Here is a 16,448-nt window from a genome sequence, read left to right on the forward strand (position 1 = left end):
AAACTGCTGCGAACCCACGCGCTGGTGGGCCATCAACAACATTCTTCCAGTTTCATTGCCGGGGAGTGCTTTCAGCATTCTTCTGGTGCCGTTGTAGGAGAAAGTTAGTTGTTATAAGCATTCATCTAGCTAACACTAGAGATTGCAGGACCGGCACTTTTCTGGAGCCATTGCCAGGGAAGCACAGCTGACGTCACGCCCTTCTTAGGAACGCAATGCACCGGACTCACCCAATCACTATGAGCAACATGATAGATAATACCCACTATGAGCAACATGATAGAACTGCCTATAAGAATCGCATGGGCATGTCTCCGTACAAAATGGTGTACGGTAAAGCATGTCATTTACCTCTTGAGCTAGAGCATAAAGCTTATTGGGCAATCAATGAACTCAACTTTGATTTCAAACTTGCCGGTGAGAAAAGGTTATTTGACATTAGCTCGCTTGATGAATGGAGAAGTCAGGCATATGAGAATGCCAAGTTGTTCAAAGAGAAGGTTAAGAGGTGGCATAATAAGAGGATACAAAAGCGTGAGTTCAATGTAGGTGATTATGTCTTGCTATATAACTCTCGTTTAAGATTCTTTGCTGGGAAGCTTCTCCCTAAATGGGAAGGTCCCTACGTTGTTGAGGAAGTATATCGTTTTGGTGCTATCAAGATCAACAACACGGAAGGTAATTATCCGAGAGTGGTAAATGGGCAGAGAATCAAGCATTATATCTCAGGTACTCCCATAAATGTTGAAAGCAATATTATCAATACCATAACTCCGGAAGAATACCTAAGGGATATTTATCAGCCTGTTTCAGACTCCGAAAACGAAGAGGTATGTGATTCGGTAAGAAAATAGAGTCCAAAACTTTTCCAGTAGGAAATTTTCTCCGTTTTGGAATATTTGAAAAAATACAAAAATTGGAAGTAGTCCGAAAAGTGCGCGAGGAGGCGACAAGCTTACCCGGCGCAGGCCCACCCCCTGGCAGCGTCGAGAGGGCTTGTGGCCACCTCGTGCGCCTCCCGAACTCCGTTTTCGTGCGGGGTACTCCTTCTGGTCTGAAAAAAAATCATTATATATACTCCCGTTTGGTCTGACCCCTGCATCACACAGATTTCCTCTGTTTTTCATTTTGAGCCTGTTTTCTGCCGCAAATTTAGAGAAAGATGTCGTCTCAGGAATCTATGGGGGAGAACAATCTCCCTCAAGTTTATGGAGAAGTAAGTGCTGATATGAAAAGGATGGAGGTCATGGAGGCTAAGGAAAGGCTACCTAAAGAAACCAAGGGCAAAACCAAGAAGAGGAATCAGGCGTGGGACGAAGTGCAATCTGTGCTCAACAAGGAAGAAGTTGAGGAAGTGGATTTCCTCCAACCCTACCTCCACGTATTGTCTCCATCCTTGATTGAACTCTTGAGGTTTTGTGAAACAACCCGTGCTCGCAATACTTGTCTCACTCGTGAAGTTGTTTTGCTGGAAAAACATATCGCAGATCTCCAAGATATAAATCAAAGATTAATGGCCCTCTTGGAGTCAAAGATTGCAGCAACTCCACCACCATCACTACCAAAGGCAGACAAATGAGCATGGGTATGGGCAATCCCCTTGGCTTGTGCCAAGCTTGGGGGAGTTGCCCCGGTATCGTATCACCATCACATCTTTTGCCCTTACCTTTGTTTTAGTTTTCCTTTTCAGTTTTCTCTTTTTTTAATAGATTAAAAGTCTTAGTGTTTTAGTCTTGATTTTGCTTTGTGTCACCCCCGATGTATTCGAGCTCGTGAGCCATATAATAAAGAGTGTCTTAGTTGAAGGGTTTGCCTCTTTCCATGATCAAAAGAGTGAGAAAAGAACAAAAGCATGAAAGATCATGTAATGATCTTATGGGAAGTGATGGCTTCACATATAAAAAGAATGATGATTGAAACTTGTTGAGGGTAGGCAAACGTAGACCTTGGTCATGGTTGCAATTAATAGGAAGTGATAAAGAAGGATAGGTTCACATATAAATATATCATCTCTGACACCATCTATGAGTGTGAACACTCACTAAACTATTGCATGCTTAAAAGTAGATGTTGGACAAGGAAGACAACATAATGAATTGTGTTTGCTTGGTTCTGAACAATGTTATATGATTAGAGATCCCTTATCATGTGACGATTGCTTCCACCTCACATTAGCCAAACCTCCCGCACTAAGTAGAGATACTACTTGTGCATCCATAAACCATCAACCCAGTTTTGCCATGTGAGTCCACCATACCTACCTATGGATTGAATAAGATCCCTCAAGTAAGTTGTCATCGGTGCAAGCAATAAAAATTTCTCTCTAATATGTATGATCTATTAGTGTGTAGAAAATAAGCTTTGTACGAACCTGTGATGAGGAAGACATAAAAGCGACAGACTGCATAATAAAGTTCTTTATCACAGGAGGCAATATAAAGTGACGTTCCTCCACACTAAGAGGACACGCATCCAAACCTCAAAAGCGCATGACAACCTCTGCTTCCCTCTGTGAAGGTCCTATCTTGTACCTTTACTTTTTGCCCTTGAAAGAGTCATGGTGATCTTCACCAATTCCCTATTTCGCCTTTATCTTGGCTAACGTCTTATGCTTGGGAAAGATCTATATTCATATGTCAACTTGGAAGTGAGTATTCATGAATTATTATTGTTGACATTACCCTTGAGTTAAGGAGTTGGGAGGCAAAACTATAAGCCCCTATCTTTCTCTGTGTCCAGCTGAAACTTTGATCTCATGAGTACCATATGAGTTGTAGCAATTGTAGAGAACGAAAGAATGATTGAGTATGTGGATTTGCTTTACAAGCTCTTATTTGACTCTTTCTGATGTTGTGATAAATTGCAATTGCTTCAATGACTAAATGCTATTGGTTGTTACTTCTCGGTAAGGTTCTTGATCCATGCGTTACTTTGTGAAGGAATTATCACTTTAGCATGAGAGATTATATGATGGTATTGCTGTTCTGATCACGATCATGATGCATGCATGTTCGTATCTTGTTTTGTTGGCACCTCTCTCCCTAAACATGTGGATATATTTATTGAGTTAGGCTTTCGCTTGAGGACAAGCGAGGTCTAAGCTTGGGGGAGTTGATACGTCCATTTTGCATCATGTTTTCATGTTGATATTTATCGCTTCTTGGGCTGTTATTTCACTTCACGGTACAATTCTTATGCCTTTTCTCTCTTATTTTGCAAGGTTTACATGAAGAGGGAGATTGCCGGCAGCTGGAATTCTGGCCTAAAAAAGGAGCAAAGTTGAGATATCTATTCTGCGCAACTCCAAACACCGTAAAAATCAACGAGGATTTTTTCCGGATTTATAAAAATACTGGGCCGAAGAAGCGCCAGAGGGGCGCCAGCAGGTGGCCAAAAGCCTGCATGGCGCGACCACCGCCTGGTCGCGCCATGAGGGCTTGTGGGCAGCCTGCTGGCCCACTGGCCTCCCTCTTCTGCTATATGAAGGATTTCGTCCAGAAAAAAATCAAGGCGGAGCTTTTTCGTGGATTCGCCGCCGCCATGAGGTGGAACTTGAGCATAACCAATCTAGAGCTCCGGCAGGACGATCCTGCCGGGGAAACTTCCCTCATGGGGGGGGGGATCGTCGCCATCGTCATCACCAACACTCCTCTCATCGGAGGGGACTCGTCACCATCAACATCTTCATCAGCACCATCTCGTCTCCAAATCCTAGTTCATCACTTGTAACCAATCTCCGTCTCGCAACTCCGATTGGTACTTGTAAGGTTGCTAGTAGTGTTGATTACTCTTTGTAGTTGATGCTAGTTGGATTACTTGGTGGAAGAGTTTATGTTCAGATCCTTGATGCTACTCATTACCTCTCTGGTCATGAATATGATTATGCTTTGTGAGTAGTTACTTTTGTTCCTGAGGACATGGGATAAGTCATGTTAATAATAGTCATGTGAATTTGGTATTCGTTCGGTATTTTGATGTGTTGCATGTTGTTTTTCCTCTAGTGGTGTTATGTGAACGTCGACTACATAACACTTCACCATTATTTGGACCTAGAGGAAGGCATTGGGAAGTAGTAAGTAGATGATGGGTTGCTAGAGTGAGAGAAGCTTAAACCCTAGTTTATGCGTTACTTCGTAAGGGGCTGATTTGGATCCACTAGTTTAATGCTATGGTTAGACTTTGTCTTAATTCTTTTTTCGTAGTTGCGGATGCTTGCGAGAGGGGTTAATCATAAGTGGGATGCTTGTCTAAGTAAGGGCAGTATGGTCCACCCACATATGAAACTATCAAAGTAACGAACGCGAATCATATGAACATGATGAAAACTAGCATGACAGAAATTCCCGTGTGTCCTCGGGAGCGTTTTTCCTCCCGTAAGACTTTGTCCAGGCTTGTCCCTTGCTACAAAAGGGATTGGGCCACTTTGTTGCACCGTTGCTACTTTTGTTACTTGTTGCTTGCTACGAATCATCTCACCACACAATCACTTGTTACCGACAATTTCAGTGCTTGCAGATTTTACCTTGTTGAAAACCACTTGTCAGATCCTTCTGCTCCTCGTTGGGTTCGACACTCTTACTTATCGAAAGGACTACGATTGATCCCCTATACTTGTGGGTCATCACGCTTTCTTCCACAAAGTGGAGACAAAAGGGGGGGAGGGGGGTGCAGGAGTGTGCACGATAGACACGTTGGACTCTGATACCCCACACCCACTAAGTTCGCCTTCCTTGCCAATTTTCTTCCATTACGCCACTTCCTCCTCCTTGCTTTGCATCCACACCATCCATCTTCACCATCACCGTTGTACCTCTCCAGCCGCCACACATGCATTGATGAACGATTGTAACCAGCACCGATGCGCTCGCACGCCTTTTACGACGACATTGTCCACATTGGAGCTGTTTGTACCCACGTACACTCCGCCACCCTATGTATGACCTCCATGGTGGCGAGCACAACCGGCATGTGTTCGGTTAAATGCCATTGAGCTTACTTTTGGATGACATGTCTTTTTTTAGAGTAAGAAGGATGGCGGGAGTACTCGACCATGAAGGATGAGGTGTTGTGCGATGTGTGGTTGGTCGTATCCTCATATTTCATAGGCAGGAGCAGAGGGGGACCTTCTGGCAACAACTGCATGAATTGTTTCATGAACGAAAGCACGTGGACCCCTACGACATGCACATCATCTATGATTGCAATGTGAAGTCGTTATCGTCTAGCTGGTACGCCATCCATACCATCATCATCAAGTTTTGTCACGTAGTTGCTCAGCTAGAGGCACGGTGGGCATTACATGCGGTAGATGAAGAGATCACAAGTTTTCCTTCTTCTTACTCAACTTGTTCCTTGAATCATTAATTCATTCAATATTGCTATTTACATTGTGTAGCCCGTACACGTTGCTATGATACACCACAAGATAAAAGAACGGCCATTTTCGTAGACACGAGGTCAAATGAAGTTGGAGGGGTTGTATGTGTGGTACGACACCATCCGTTAAAAAACTTGTCGGACACTGAATTTAGAATATTGTTATTCTTGCATCCTATATATGGATGATTTATGTTATTATATTTTTAAATTTTGATAAATATCAATCGGTTTGCATGAATTTTTTTAATCAAATCAAAATCCGACAAGGAATATATGCCGACAACGTTGGATGACCGGTCAAAACATTTAGGTTGCCCGTAATGGTAGTATCATAGCTAGTATCATGCATGCCAACTAAGCAATTTCGATGAGGTGGCATATAATTAAATGAAAAAAGAGGGTTGAGTATCATATTATGATACTGTATCATATTAAATGATGTGCTACTATGTGTCTTGCATGATAATAAATGAACTACCCTATGATACTAATATATGACACTACTCCCTCCATCATAGTTTGTTGGGCGCCTCTCACGTCGCTCTGGGCCCAAGGTGCGTTGTGATAGGCAGGAAATAAGGAGGTGATGGAGCTGCGAAATTGAAGGAGAGGCGCCTAATGAATCGCTAAACCAACGCTTTGTAACCTCCCCCTCCAATAAAAGAAGGAACCGATCGCATGCATTTGTATTCACACTTGCATGCGCAACCCAAACAGTTCATGTTCCCACTTGCCAGCGCTTGAAGAAAAGAAACGGAAGAGTACTAATACACCCCAATTAATAGGAGTAGTTAAGGAGCTGCGCCCTATTTTTGTGGGATTATGAAAAAATCTGATTTTGAAGAGGCACCTAACAAACTGTGATGAAGGGAGTACGCATTACGGATGTGGTATCATACACTAGTATCACTAGTACAAATGCCCGTGCGTTGCACCGGGCAAAAAATATGATCATGTGTCTGCAGCATACATGGATATATTTAGTGAGCACAATAGACTTAGTCAATAGGCGTGAGACACTGCATCAATTCTCTCTTTTTTCTTCCGGGAAAGAAACTGCACTGACATTAAATTGAACTCTTCGAAATTCATCTTGCTTTCACAGGAAAGCCCCAAAAGATAAAGAAGAAACAGTCCAACATTTAAAAAGTCTGTAAATATATTAGTTGGATGAGAATAAACATATGAAGCAGCAATGATCAATAATAAACAAATAGATGAGGAGTGAATTATTCCTACTTTATTCGCTGAGGTGCAGCACTGTGACTTTGCAACATAGAAGTAAATAAGCACGGTTATTGGTTTGAATCCATGCTAGATGTAATGATTTTACTAATAACACATCATTTTCTCAATTTTAAATTCATATTGCTATCACTTACACATTACTGGACAAGCCGTTCAGACTTCCGACTCGACTGGACTCTGCGGCTTCCTTCCAGCCCATAGTCCATCCTAACATAGCCAGTGAAAGAGTTATTTGTTTCATACATAATGTCCATAGCTGGTGTCGCCTCAGCCGGAACAACCCAACCGAGCCAAAAGAAATCTGAGACGGACTCTTCTTCATGCTTGAGGAAGTATTTCTCGAAAAAATCATGTTCTTCTCTTCAGTAGAAGATGTTTCAAGTTTCTGTTGTACAAAACGACTCCTGAATTGATCCGAAATCCAGAAAGAGAACCATATCAGTATCCAACATAAACACATCAATTACACTCTAAATTCAGGAAGTAATAATACCTGAACTCGACCACATGACATCCAGCAGCTCAAAAGATCAGGTCTTATTGGTCTTGAAACAAACATGGTTACCCCGCACATTGGTGTTCTCCTCGTGCATTTTTCATGAAGGGGACAAGGGATAATGAGAGTAATTAATTCTCACTGTTATTAGGATTTCAGATGGTACCGAGCAGAGTTACCTCCAAATCCTGACTATCAACGTCGTCGACACACTGGCATGTGCTGACGATGCTATGGCAATTCAGAACCTGGCCTAATGGCTTAAAATCTCTATTGTTCTTCAATATGTACATCTCAAATCAACTCCGGATCAACAAAACCATGGAAACATCAATAAGTTCTAAACTATGTTAGTGTGGAAATAACTAAGGAAAATTAATGGCCTAATTCAGATCTTTCTAAATTACAATACAACTGTCTGACGTATGAACACAGATTCTAAGAAAATAAAGCACTAATTCTAGGCACACGCATGATACCTTTGCATGCTCAGATGGACTGGTTGCACTAGGGATAATTAAGCTCTCAATGCTAGAAAGTGATGCTTATATATTGCTGGTATCAATTTGAAGTAAATCAATTGTACGTAGGTTTTCGATACTGTCATCGTCAATTTGTGATCCTAGTAAAAGTGCCCGTGCGTTGCACCGGGTTAGATTGTCGATTTTCCGATCATGTATTTCGTATTTGACCCCCCTTCCATCATGTTCTTCGTCAACATCTACTTGAACTCCGCACCACCTTTGAAATGCAAGTAGGTACGTAAACATACGACAAATCATTATATATAGTAGCGAATAATACCTATACGAACTCTCCAAGCAGAAGAAAATAAAAGGTACTAATAGAAACAATTTCCTCCATATGAATGGCTGCCCAGCAGCTCCGAAGGACAGCTACTTGCATCTGTTCAATAGCAATTGAAAGTTAAGTTGTAAATTAAGGCAAAAACTGCTCGGCACAAACTTGAAATTCTGATTTTTGTAAGAGATATAGCAATTCCAATGGTCATTATTTTAGCAGTCTTATTTTACTTTTTTCCATAAAATTCGAAAACGCTCTTATGTTAGGACGGAAGGAATGGATATTGATGCACATGTACCGTGGTTATTCGAATGGAGCCAAGCAAGGCATAGTCAGCTTTCATTTTAAGTATTGACAAGATATGACAAATGAACTGAAGCGTTTACAAACCTCCAGCTTTGAGACATTGCCTTTTAGATAAGCTTTTCTTGCAGCTGGGATAGCAGCTGCATCCAGTGTATTCTTGATGGACCCAATTTTCTGATGAAGAAACATCATTCGTAGATACAATCTAATACTACAAAGCAGATCAACATGAAATGGCTACAAAGTACAATTGATGCCATCTATTTACATAAAGGTTACGGAAATAGTATTTTTTTTTCTAAGAAAACAAGCAAAAATGACAATAACTTTTAATAATATCCAATTTATTAGAGTATCAAAACCATATAGCTCAAACTAAGAGACACAAGCACAAAAGGGAAAAGCGAAGTACCTTTTTCAATGTCGCCCCGTCCAGTTTAGATGCTTCATTGATATCACTATCGATAGATGATGCCAACTTCATAGCCTGTGAGGCACACTCAGCAGTAACAACCGTTATCCTCCGAACACCTTTTGCAATACCCTCTTCGGATATGAGAGCAAATGCTGCAGCATCCCTAGTGTTTGAGATGTGTGTACCTGACATGCATAAACTTTAGATGACATGAACACACAAATGTAGAATTACATAGAATGGAGTAGCAAATATACCTCCACACAACTCAGTTGATATGGATAACCATTCTTTGCTTTCAGGGTTTGCAAGCAGATCTTCCACTTTGCCGCCAATCGATACAACTCTTACAAGATCAGGTAGATCTACAAAAGTCCGAGCTGGGAGGGATTTGATTTTCTGAACTGCCGTCCGCGCCCCTCCCGCTGCTCGAGCCCGAGCGTAGCAGGGCCGACGGCTGCCTCCACCGGCGCAAGGGGCGAGGGCGGCGAGGCTCCGGTGGCAGGTTGGCGGCGGAGATGGTCTCCCCCGGACCGGATCGGGGCTGCGGCGGCGGAGATCGAGGCAGAGGGCGGCGCAGTACATGCGGCGCTTTGGGCCGGCGAGTGGAGTTGGCTGCGGGCCGGTGGCCGGCGCGGGGTGGCTCGACTGCGGATGGTGGGTCCCCGACGAGATGCATGCGAGGGGCCGGCGGCGTGCTGCGAGGTCTCGAGCATGGAGCGGCTGGCTGCCATGGAGGAGCTCTGCTACGTCTCCGACGACGGCGCATCCATGCTCTGCTTCGACACCCTCTCCGAGACGGCCGAGCCCATCGCCTCCTCGCCCACCGCCGGCGAGAAGCCCACTCCTGAAGACCGCAATGGATAAGCCGGGGAACGGAACGAAAGGCTTTTTTCTAACTTTAAAACGTACTGCGGATTAATTATCAGAAAAGCGAGGGTTGTTTTTGCAAAATTATCGCGACGTACGGCAGAAGCGCCGCGCGCTTTATTATTAGGGGAGATATGCATGATACTAGTATATGATATGAGCTTTGCTAGACTTACGTAGATTTTCTACGAAATCTTACGTAGATGATGAGGTGGACGTTGTTGATTGGATTCGGCACGGCCCCATCCTGAAAATCAGGGGGATTAGTGGAGGTTAGGAAAGAAACCTCCTTTACGTAAGTAATTCACGTAAGAAATCGTAGTATATGATATTACTACCCAGTACAACCAGCCTTACGGATCAATGTTGAAGACGCCCTTAGGACACATCACCGCGTCGCCATAGCTTCTCGCCTTGGACCACGCACGCTACCTACGTACACAAGCCAGCGATCCCGGCGTCGTCGGCACACGGATCGGTCGGTATCCTCTTGGCTTGGGAGGTTGACCACGGCGCCTAGCGAGTGGCGTACTGCGTACGTGGTGCGCGTGCGCTTTCCGGCGTGCGTCTCGCCGCGGAAGTCCATGGATGGCCTCGCTATCGGAACCCATCCATGAAACTGGAGGGATGGCCCTCTCGACTTCAACGTGCCATCTTTGACCAAGTCATGGCGGGTCAGCAGTGATGGAACCAAAGCGCGTCCGTCCTACCAGTTAATTCGAGAGGCCCATCGATCCAGAGCTTGGACAGCTCCAAGGTACCACGTACCTCTCAGCTTCAAGAGTTCAAGCCTGTCATACAGGTACTGAGGTACAGGAGGCTTGGTCTTCCTGTACGATCTGCACTATCACAGAGGTAGTACAGCGGACAGCAGTGTGCCGCTTTGCCGTTTCAGCCGGTTTGCTTGACCCTTTTCCTCTTTTCTTTTTGAAGCTTGGTTTGCTTGACCTTGATTTCCGGTCGGCGCGCATCAGCAAGTACTCCATCAGAAGCTAACATTCGACTTTCTTACACGAGTTGGAAATATGCGCTGCAAGCAACGACGCACCGGCACATGCAACTTTTTCAACAGGAGACGGAATAGAACTGCCAGCGGCAGACAAATTTCCAAAACGGGCGGATCGATCACACGCGCAAGCCGGAAGCACGGAGCCTCTTGGAGAGGCCGAGCCAGCGCGGGAAGTACAGTACAAGTAGAAGTAGAAGGCCACCACGAACCCGACGGCCACCCGATGGCCGCTCCAAAGGTGCACCACAGAGCCCCTGGTTACCAGCAAAATGCGACGCCGGAAACTTCCGCAGCAATGCAGGAATGGACCCCGATAACAAGTTATCGGCGACGCTGAGCGTCGTTAGCCGGCCAAGCGCGTTGAACCGCTCTGGAATCGGACCGTCGAGCCGGTTGTGCTCGAGGTTGAGCACGTTGTGGTACACCATGTCGGCGATGCTGTCCGGGATCTCGCCGGAGAAGCCGTTGTTCGAGAGATCCAGGTACGAGAGGTGCGGCGCGTCGTGTGCGATGCGCGACGGGATCGGCCCTGAGAATCTGTTGCCTGAGAGGTCCAGCGCGATCGTGCTCGTGCAGTCATCGAGGCCTTTGGGGAACGGGCCTTGGAGTCCCAAGCTGGACAGGCGCAGAGAGAGGACCCTGTTCTGGTCGTGGCTCCAGCATTCCACGCCGGTGGATTCGCATATGTAGCCGCTGACGCCGCTGCTGTTGAGTTTCCAAGAAGATTTTAGGATGCCATTTGGGTCGGCCACTGATTTTTGCACGGATTTCAGGCACTGGATGTCAAGTTCGGAACCGTGGCAGAACGATGCGCTGAACAAGAGCAGCAGCCACAGGAGGAACTTGATATTGATGGTCATGGCGGTCATGGAGAGAACGAAACTATCGAAGCACCGCCTGATCAAATCAAAGCTTGTGTAAGAACATTTAACATTACAGGTGTGCTTCGGTAGACCACCCCCATCCTCTCCATAAAACGTAGAAGGAAAACGTATATCCATCTCGTATTATATACTATAGGCCGTCATACGTATGCAATACGAAATGCGTGTACGTATGACGGCCTGTAATATATAAAAATGTACTACTCCGTTCTAAAATAAGTGACTTAAAAGTGACTCAAATTTGCACTAACTTTAGTATAAAGTGGAGTCATTTTTAAGTCACTTATTTTACGATACATGGAGTACAATATAAGACGGGTACACATTTTCTTTTCTATGTTTTGTGGATGGGGGTCTACCAAAACAAAAGTGTTAACACTATACGTACTTGAAGATAAATGAAGTAACTTGCTCAGAAATGCCACAACACAGCCTCCACGGATGCAAATTGTTAGGAATGCTGAAATTTGCTTACACAAGATGAGGTGTTTCAGAACGCTCACCGGTTGATCCAGCCAAAGAAGAAACTACCGGTTGCATGAAAAAAAGAACGAGCAGAACAAGGCTTTTGCTCGTGGCAATTCCTCAATTCATGTTGCCGCTAGCCGGAGCTACCTTGTTTGTGTTCCTTTAGAAATGTCGACAGGGTACATAAATAATCACGGCCAGTTGATGCCTGACATCTTACTAGAAGAGTTGAACTTGAAATATGTATTAACAAGCACCGGCAGTTGCTAGTTGCCGGGCATACATATGTACATATCATGTGAATTAAGACAACCGTTGCTGCAAGGAACATACTAAGATTACTGTCGGAAGTGCTCATTTGGCCTCCGGAAGCAATGCCAGAAAAAGGTTTTCAGAACAACAGGTGAATCATATGCGAACGACGTAGGCACGGAGCCTCTCGGAGCAGACGAAGCAGTGCGGGAAGTAGAAGGCCACCACGAACCCCACGACGAACCCGACGGCCGCTCCGATGCTCGACTGGTCGTTGATCCTGTGCAGCCTGATTCGTACCGGACAATCATCCAACGGTGAACCACAAAGCCCTTGGTTACCAGCAAAGTTTGAAGCCGGAAAGGTCTCCAGCAAAGTAGGAATGGGCCCTGATAACAAGTTCTCCGCAACATTGAATATAGTTAACCTATCAAGCAAATCAAATTGCGGTGGAATTTGACCGCTCAATTGGTTATGCTGGAAGATGAGGGCATTCAGATATGTCATTTGTGAGATACTCTGTGGGATTGAACCCGAAAAGCTATTGTACGAAAGATCCAGAGACGTCAGGTACGGCATCTGCCGCGAGATCTCGGCAGGGATCGGTCCTGAAAAATAGTTATTCGACAGATCCAGGCCGCTCATGCTTGTGCAGTTTTGAAGACCTTGGAGAAATGGGCCTTCAAGTCCTAGGTTGCCGAGACGCAGAGAGGAGACCCTGTTCTCGTCGGGGTGCCAGCATTCCACACCAGTAAAGCGGCATATGAAACCGGCTGAGTCGTTTTCGAAGTTCCAAGAGGATTTGAGTACGCCGAAGGGATCAATCACTGATTGTTGTACAGACTTCAGGCACTGGATATCAAATTCACTGCCAAAACACAAAGATGAGCTGCTCAAGAGTAAAACCAAAAGGAGGAACTTCGTATCATCAGCCATCGCAAGCACGGAGTGAAACAAACAGCAGCTCTGCTCGGCCAAAACCTGCAGCTTGTAACTTCCAACGTCGCCTGATCAAAGCTTGTGTAAGAACACTTGAACACGCTACTTGGAAACTAAGAAATAATTTGCTCAGATATGACGATTGTATGACACCATAAAGTAAACTCCAAGACCAAGAGTGCAAATAACAAAGTCGGAAAACACTTGTTTTGTTAATTTCATGTGATACTTCCTAGGCAAGCAATTTGAGGTGCTCCAGAAAACTCACCAGTTGATCCAGGCAAATCAGAAGACACATCTGCAGTAGATGAACGGGTGCAGCCCTTATAAAACAAAGAATCTCTCCACTGGGACATAGACTTTTCTTCTGCCAAACCATGAAGTCTTATTGACTTGGAAGGATTTGCCACAAGTATACGGGGAAGAAAGACAAACCGTGTGCCTACTGCCAGTAGTCCCCATCCTGAGTGAATAGCCTCCGAAGACTCACCAGTCACCAGTCACTCACCGTCGAGAGAAAATTAGGTGTATAACTTGTGGAACTGATGCCTTCAAATCATTCATTTATAAGGACCTATGTGACAGGCAGGAAAACTTTGTCAGGAGTAAAGGCAGTGCTTCTCCCAGCCCAAACTAGGTACTTATAAATTACTTTTCCACATTGGGCAAAAATGCTGGGAGCCTGGGACTTATATGATGCTACTCCTCGGTGGACTGCCGATGATATAAAATTAACCCGATTGCATCTTCTGGAAAAGATTGTAAAGCACCCGATCAGTCTCAGTCCGAATCATGATCGCTCTAGCCTGATCCAACTGCTCTGATAGGCAGTGCGCTGCCCCCGTGTCATGAGTATGGAAAGAAGGCACGTGGCAGAAAGACCGACCCAGCGTCGTCGAGTCTCCGGAGTCCGGTCTTAGTAGAATTGTCCCCAAGGAATGTGTGGAGGGAGTTTACATCATCGCCTGGCAGAATAGTAGAATTTTAAGCCCTCCTGCAAGAACTCTGACCTCATGGTCTCGCCGAGTGAATTTACATCGGTTTCTGTTACTCCAAAATATTGTTGGATTTTCAGAAAACATGAAAGGATATCATTCCTATAACCCTACCTACATTGTGATGCAGAAATACGGCCATGTGTCTCCTGTGCATACAGCGCAAACTGGTACAGTTTAGAAAGTATGCTATTTATTATTCAAGTTGCACAAATTTATTTTGTTACATGCCACATATGGTCATATTTCTGTATCAAATTTTGAAGTTTACATGCCATAGCAAAACATTTATCATGCATCTTTAAAAAAAATCACTGGATAAAAATTCGAATATAGAATGTGAACATACCATGGTGGAGAAAATCTGAACACTATCTAGAAGAAGTCCTCAAGGTCGAGGGAGGACAAGACTGCAGAACTGGGATGTCTGCTCTCTTACTAGGCAGAAAGCATGAGGGGCATTATTCTGATTCTGCATATAAAATACTCATATCAAGCATGATAATGTATACTTTCTTAGTTCAGCTGAAAATTCTTCTTTTTTTGAACCGCAAATAGACTACATATAAATCATTATAAGTTTATAACCGGTGATTCCTTGCGTCGGCATTTTCTTTAGGAAAATGCTTTGCACCATTTGCATTACAAGCGAAGAAAAAACACGGGCTCAACAGGGCTGCTTTCTCTGTTTTCCTTTTAGAAATGCCGAATTGAGTCACGGTACACAAATTATCACGACCAGTGATGCCTTGCATCTTTCTAAAAGAAATAATATATGCATTACAATTTACAGGCAAACCAAAGCACCATGCTTGCAAGTTGCCAGGTATACATATCAGGTGAACTGAGATGATCTTTATTCCAGGGAGCATACTAAGATTACTGTTGGAAGTGCTCATTTGGCCTCCGGAAAGCTATGCCAGACAAAGTTTCAGAACAACAAGTGAGTCATATACGGACGACATAGGCACGGAGCCTCTCAGAGCAGACGAAGCAGTGCGGGAAGTAGAAGGCCACCACGAACCCCATGACGAATCCGACGGCCGCTCCGATGATCGACTGGTCGTTGATCCTGTGCAGCCTGATTCGTACCGACCTCCATCTCCTCCTCGGGGGGGGGGGGGGGGGGGGGGGGCAATCATCCAACGGTGAACCACAAAGCCCTTGGTTACCAGAAAATTTCGAAGCCGGGAAGGTCTCTAACAGAGTAGGAATGGGCCCTGATGACAAGTTGCCCGCCACATTGAACGTGCTTAACCGAGTAAGCCGATTGAATTGCGGTGGAATTTGACCGCTGAATTGGTTATTCTGGAGGTTGAGGAGATTCAGATATGTCATGTCTGAGATACTCTGTGGGATTGATCCCGAAAAACTATTGTACGAAAGATCCAGAGATGTCAGGGGCTGCACAAGCTGTAACAAGTCGGGAGGGATTGGTCCTGAAAAATTGTTTTATGACAGGTCCAGGCCGGTCATGCTTGTACAATCTTGACGACCCTGAGGAAATGGGCCTTCGAGTCCTAGGTTGCCGAGACGCAGAGAGAGGACCCTGTTCTCGTCGGGGTGCCAGCATTCAACACCGGTAAAGCGGCATATGTAACCGTTGGTGACATTTTCAAAGTTTCAAGAGGATTTGAGTACGCCCAAGGGATCAATCACTGATTGTTGTACAGACCTCAGGCACTGGATATCTTGTTCAAAACCAGAACACGACGATGAGCTGCTCATGAGAAGAAACAAAAGGATGAACTTGGTATCATCAGCCATCGCAAAAGGGGAGAGAAACATAGAGCTGCTCTGCTGGGCCAAAAGCTGCAACTTGTTCCAAATGTCACCTGATCAAAAGTTGTGTAAGAATACTTGACAAAAAGAAGAGATAGTTTGCTAAGACATGAAGACACCACAAAGCAGACTCCAGAAGAAGCAAATAAGTCACATGTACTCGCTTTGTTGATTTCATGCAATACTTCATACACAAGAATAGGTGCTTCAGAAAACTCACCAGTTGATTGATCCAAAGCAGAAGCCACGACCTGCAATGGTTGAAGGGGCATAGCTCTTAAAGGGGCAACCCCTCCGCTGGAGCACAGACTTCTTCAGCTAATTAATTCCTCAGGTCCTACTGAATGGGAGAGTAGCTAGCACAGGGAGATTGACCAGCTCACTGTCCCACTCTAAGCAAGTAAGCAGTCAATGAAACTCAACACCAAAGAGAAAATAGTGGTAGGACTTTCTGTGATGATGCCTCGCGTCGTTCATTTATGAGGCTAGAAAAACTAAGGCATATGAGACAGACAGCTACAACTTTGTCAAGAGTAAAGACAGTGATCCTGGTCCTCGTAGGCACTTGGATTAATTCAGGATCAAACCGCGACTTGTTGAT

The 16,448-nt window shown here is 44.7% G+C and overlaps 2 protein-coding genes and 1 pseudogene across 2 annotated transcripts; all 3 read right to left on the reverse strand.

Moving 5' to 3' along the window:
- Nucleotides 1–10,537: 10,537 nt before the first annotated feature.
- LOC123440620 (inactive LRR receptor-like serine/threonine-protein kinase BIR2) lies at nt 10,538–11,387 on the reverse strand. The gene has a single exon (XM_045117185.1). The coding sequence runs from the start codon at nt 11,385–11,387 to the stop codon at nt 10,644–10,646; it is 744 nt and encodes a 247-aa protein (XP_044973120.1). The 3' UTR covers nt 10,538–10,643.
- A 712-nt stretch (nt 11,388–12,099) lies between these two features.
- On the reverse strand, nt 12,100–14,036 carry LOC123445081 (probably inactive leucine-rich repeat receptor-like protein kinase At5g48380). Its single transcript, XM_045122011.1, has 2 exons — nt 13,339–14,036; nt 12,100–13,138 (listed from the first exon to the last, which is right to left on the reverse strand). Exons 1-2 carry the CDS (start codon nt 13,424–13,426, stop codon nt 12,288–12,290), a joined length of 939 nt encoding a protein of 312 aa, XP_044977946.1. The 5' UTR covers nt 13,427–14,036; the 3' UTR covers nt 12,100–12,287.
- Nucleotides 14,037–14,707: 671 nt separating this feature from the next.
- Nucleotides 14,708–16,428, reverse strand: LOC123445083 (annotated as a pseudogene).
- Nucleotides 16,429–16,448: the final 20 nt, after the last annotated feature.

The sequence above is a fragment of the Hordeum vulgare genome, chromosome 3H, assembly GCF_904849725.1.
Source record: "Hordeum vulgare subsp. vulgare chromosome 3H, MorexV3_pseudomolecules_assembly, whole genome shotgun sequence".
NCBI lineage: Eukaryota > Viridiplantae > Streptophyta > Magnoliopsida > Poales > Poaceae > Hordeum > Hordeum vulgare.

Coding starts and splice junctions, on each gene's coding strand:
- LOC123445081 (XM_045122011.1), bottom strand. CDS start 13,426: ATGTCCCAGTGGAGAGATTCTTTGTTTTATAAGGGCTGCACCCGTTCA. Junction 13,139..13,338: donor TGATTTGCCTGGATCAACTG/GTGAGTTTTCTG, acceptor AGCTTTGATCAG/GCGACGTTGGAAGTTACAAG.
- LOC123440620 (XM_045117185.1), bottom strand. CDS start 11,387: ATGACCATCAATATCAAGTTCCTCCTGTGGCTGCTGCTCTTGTTCAGC.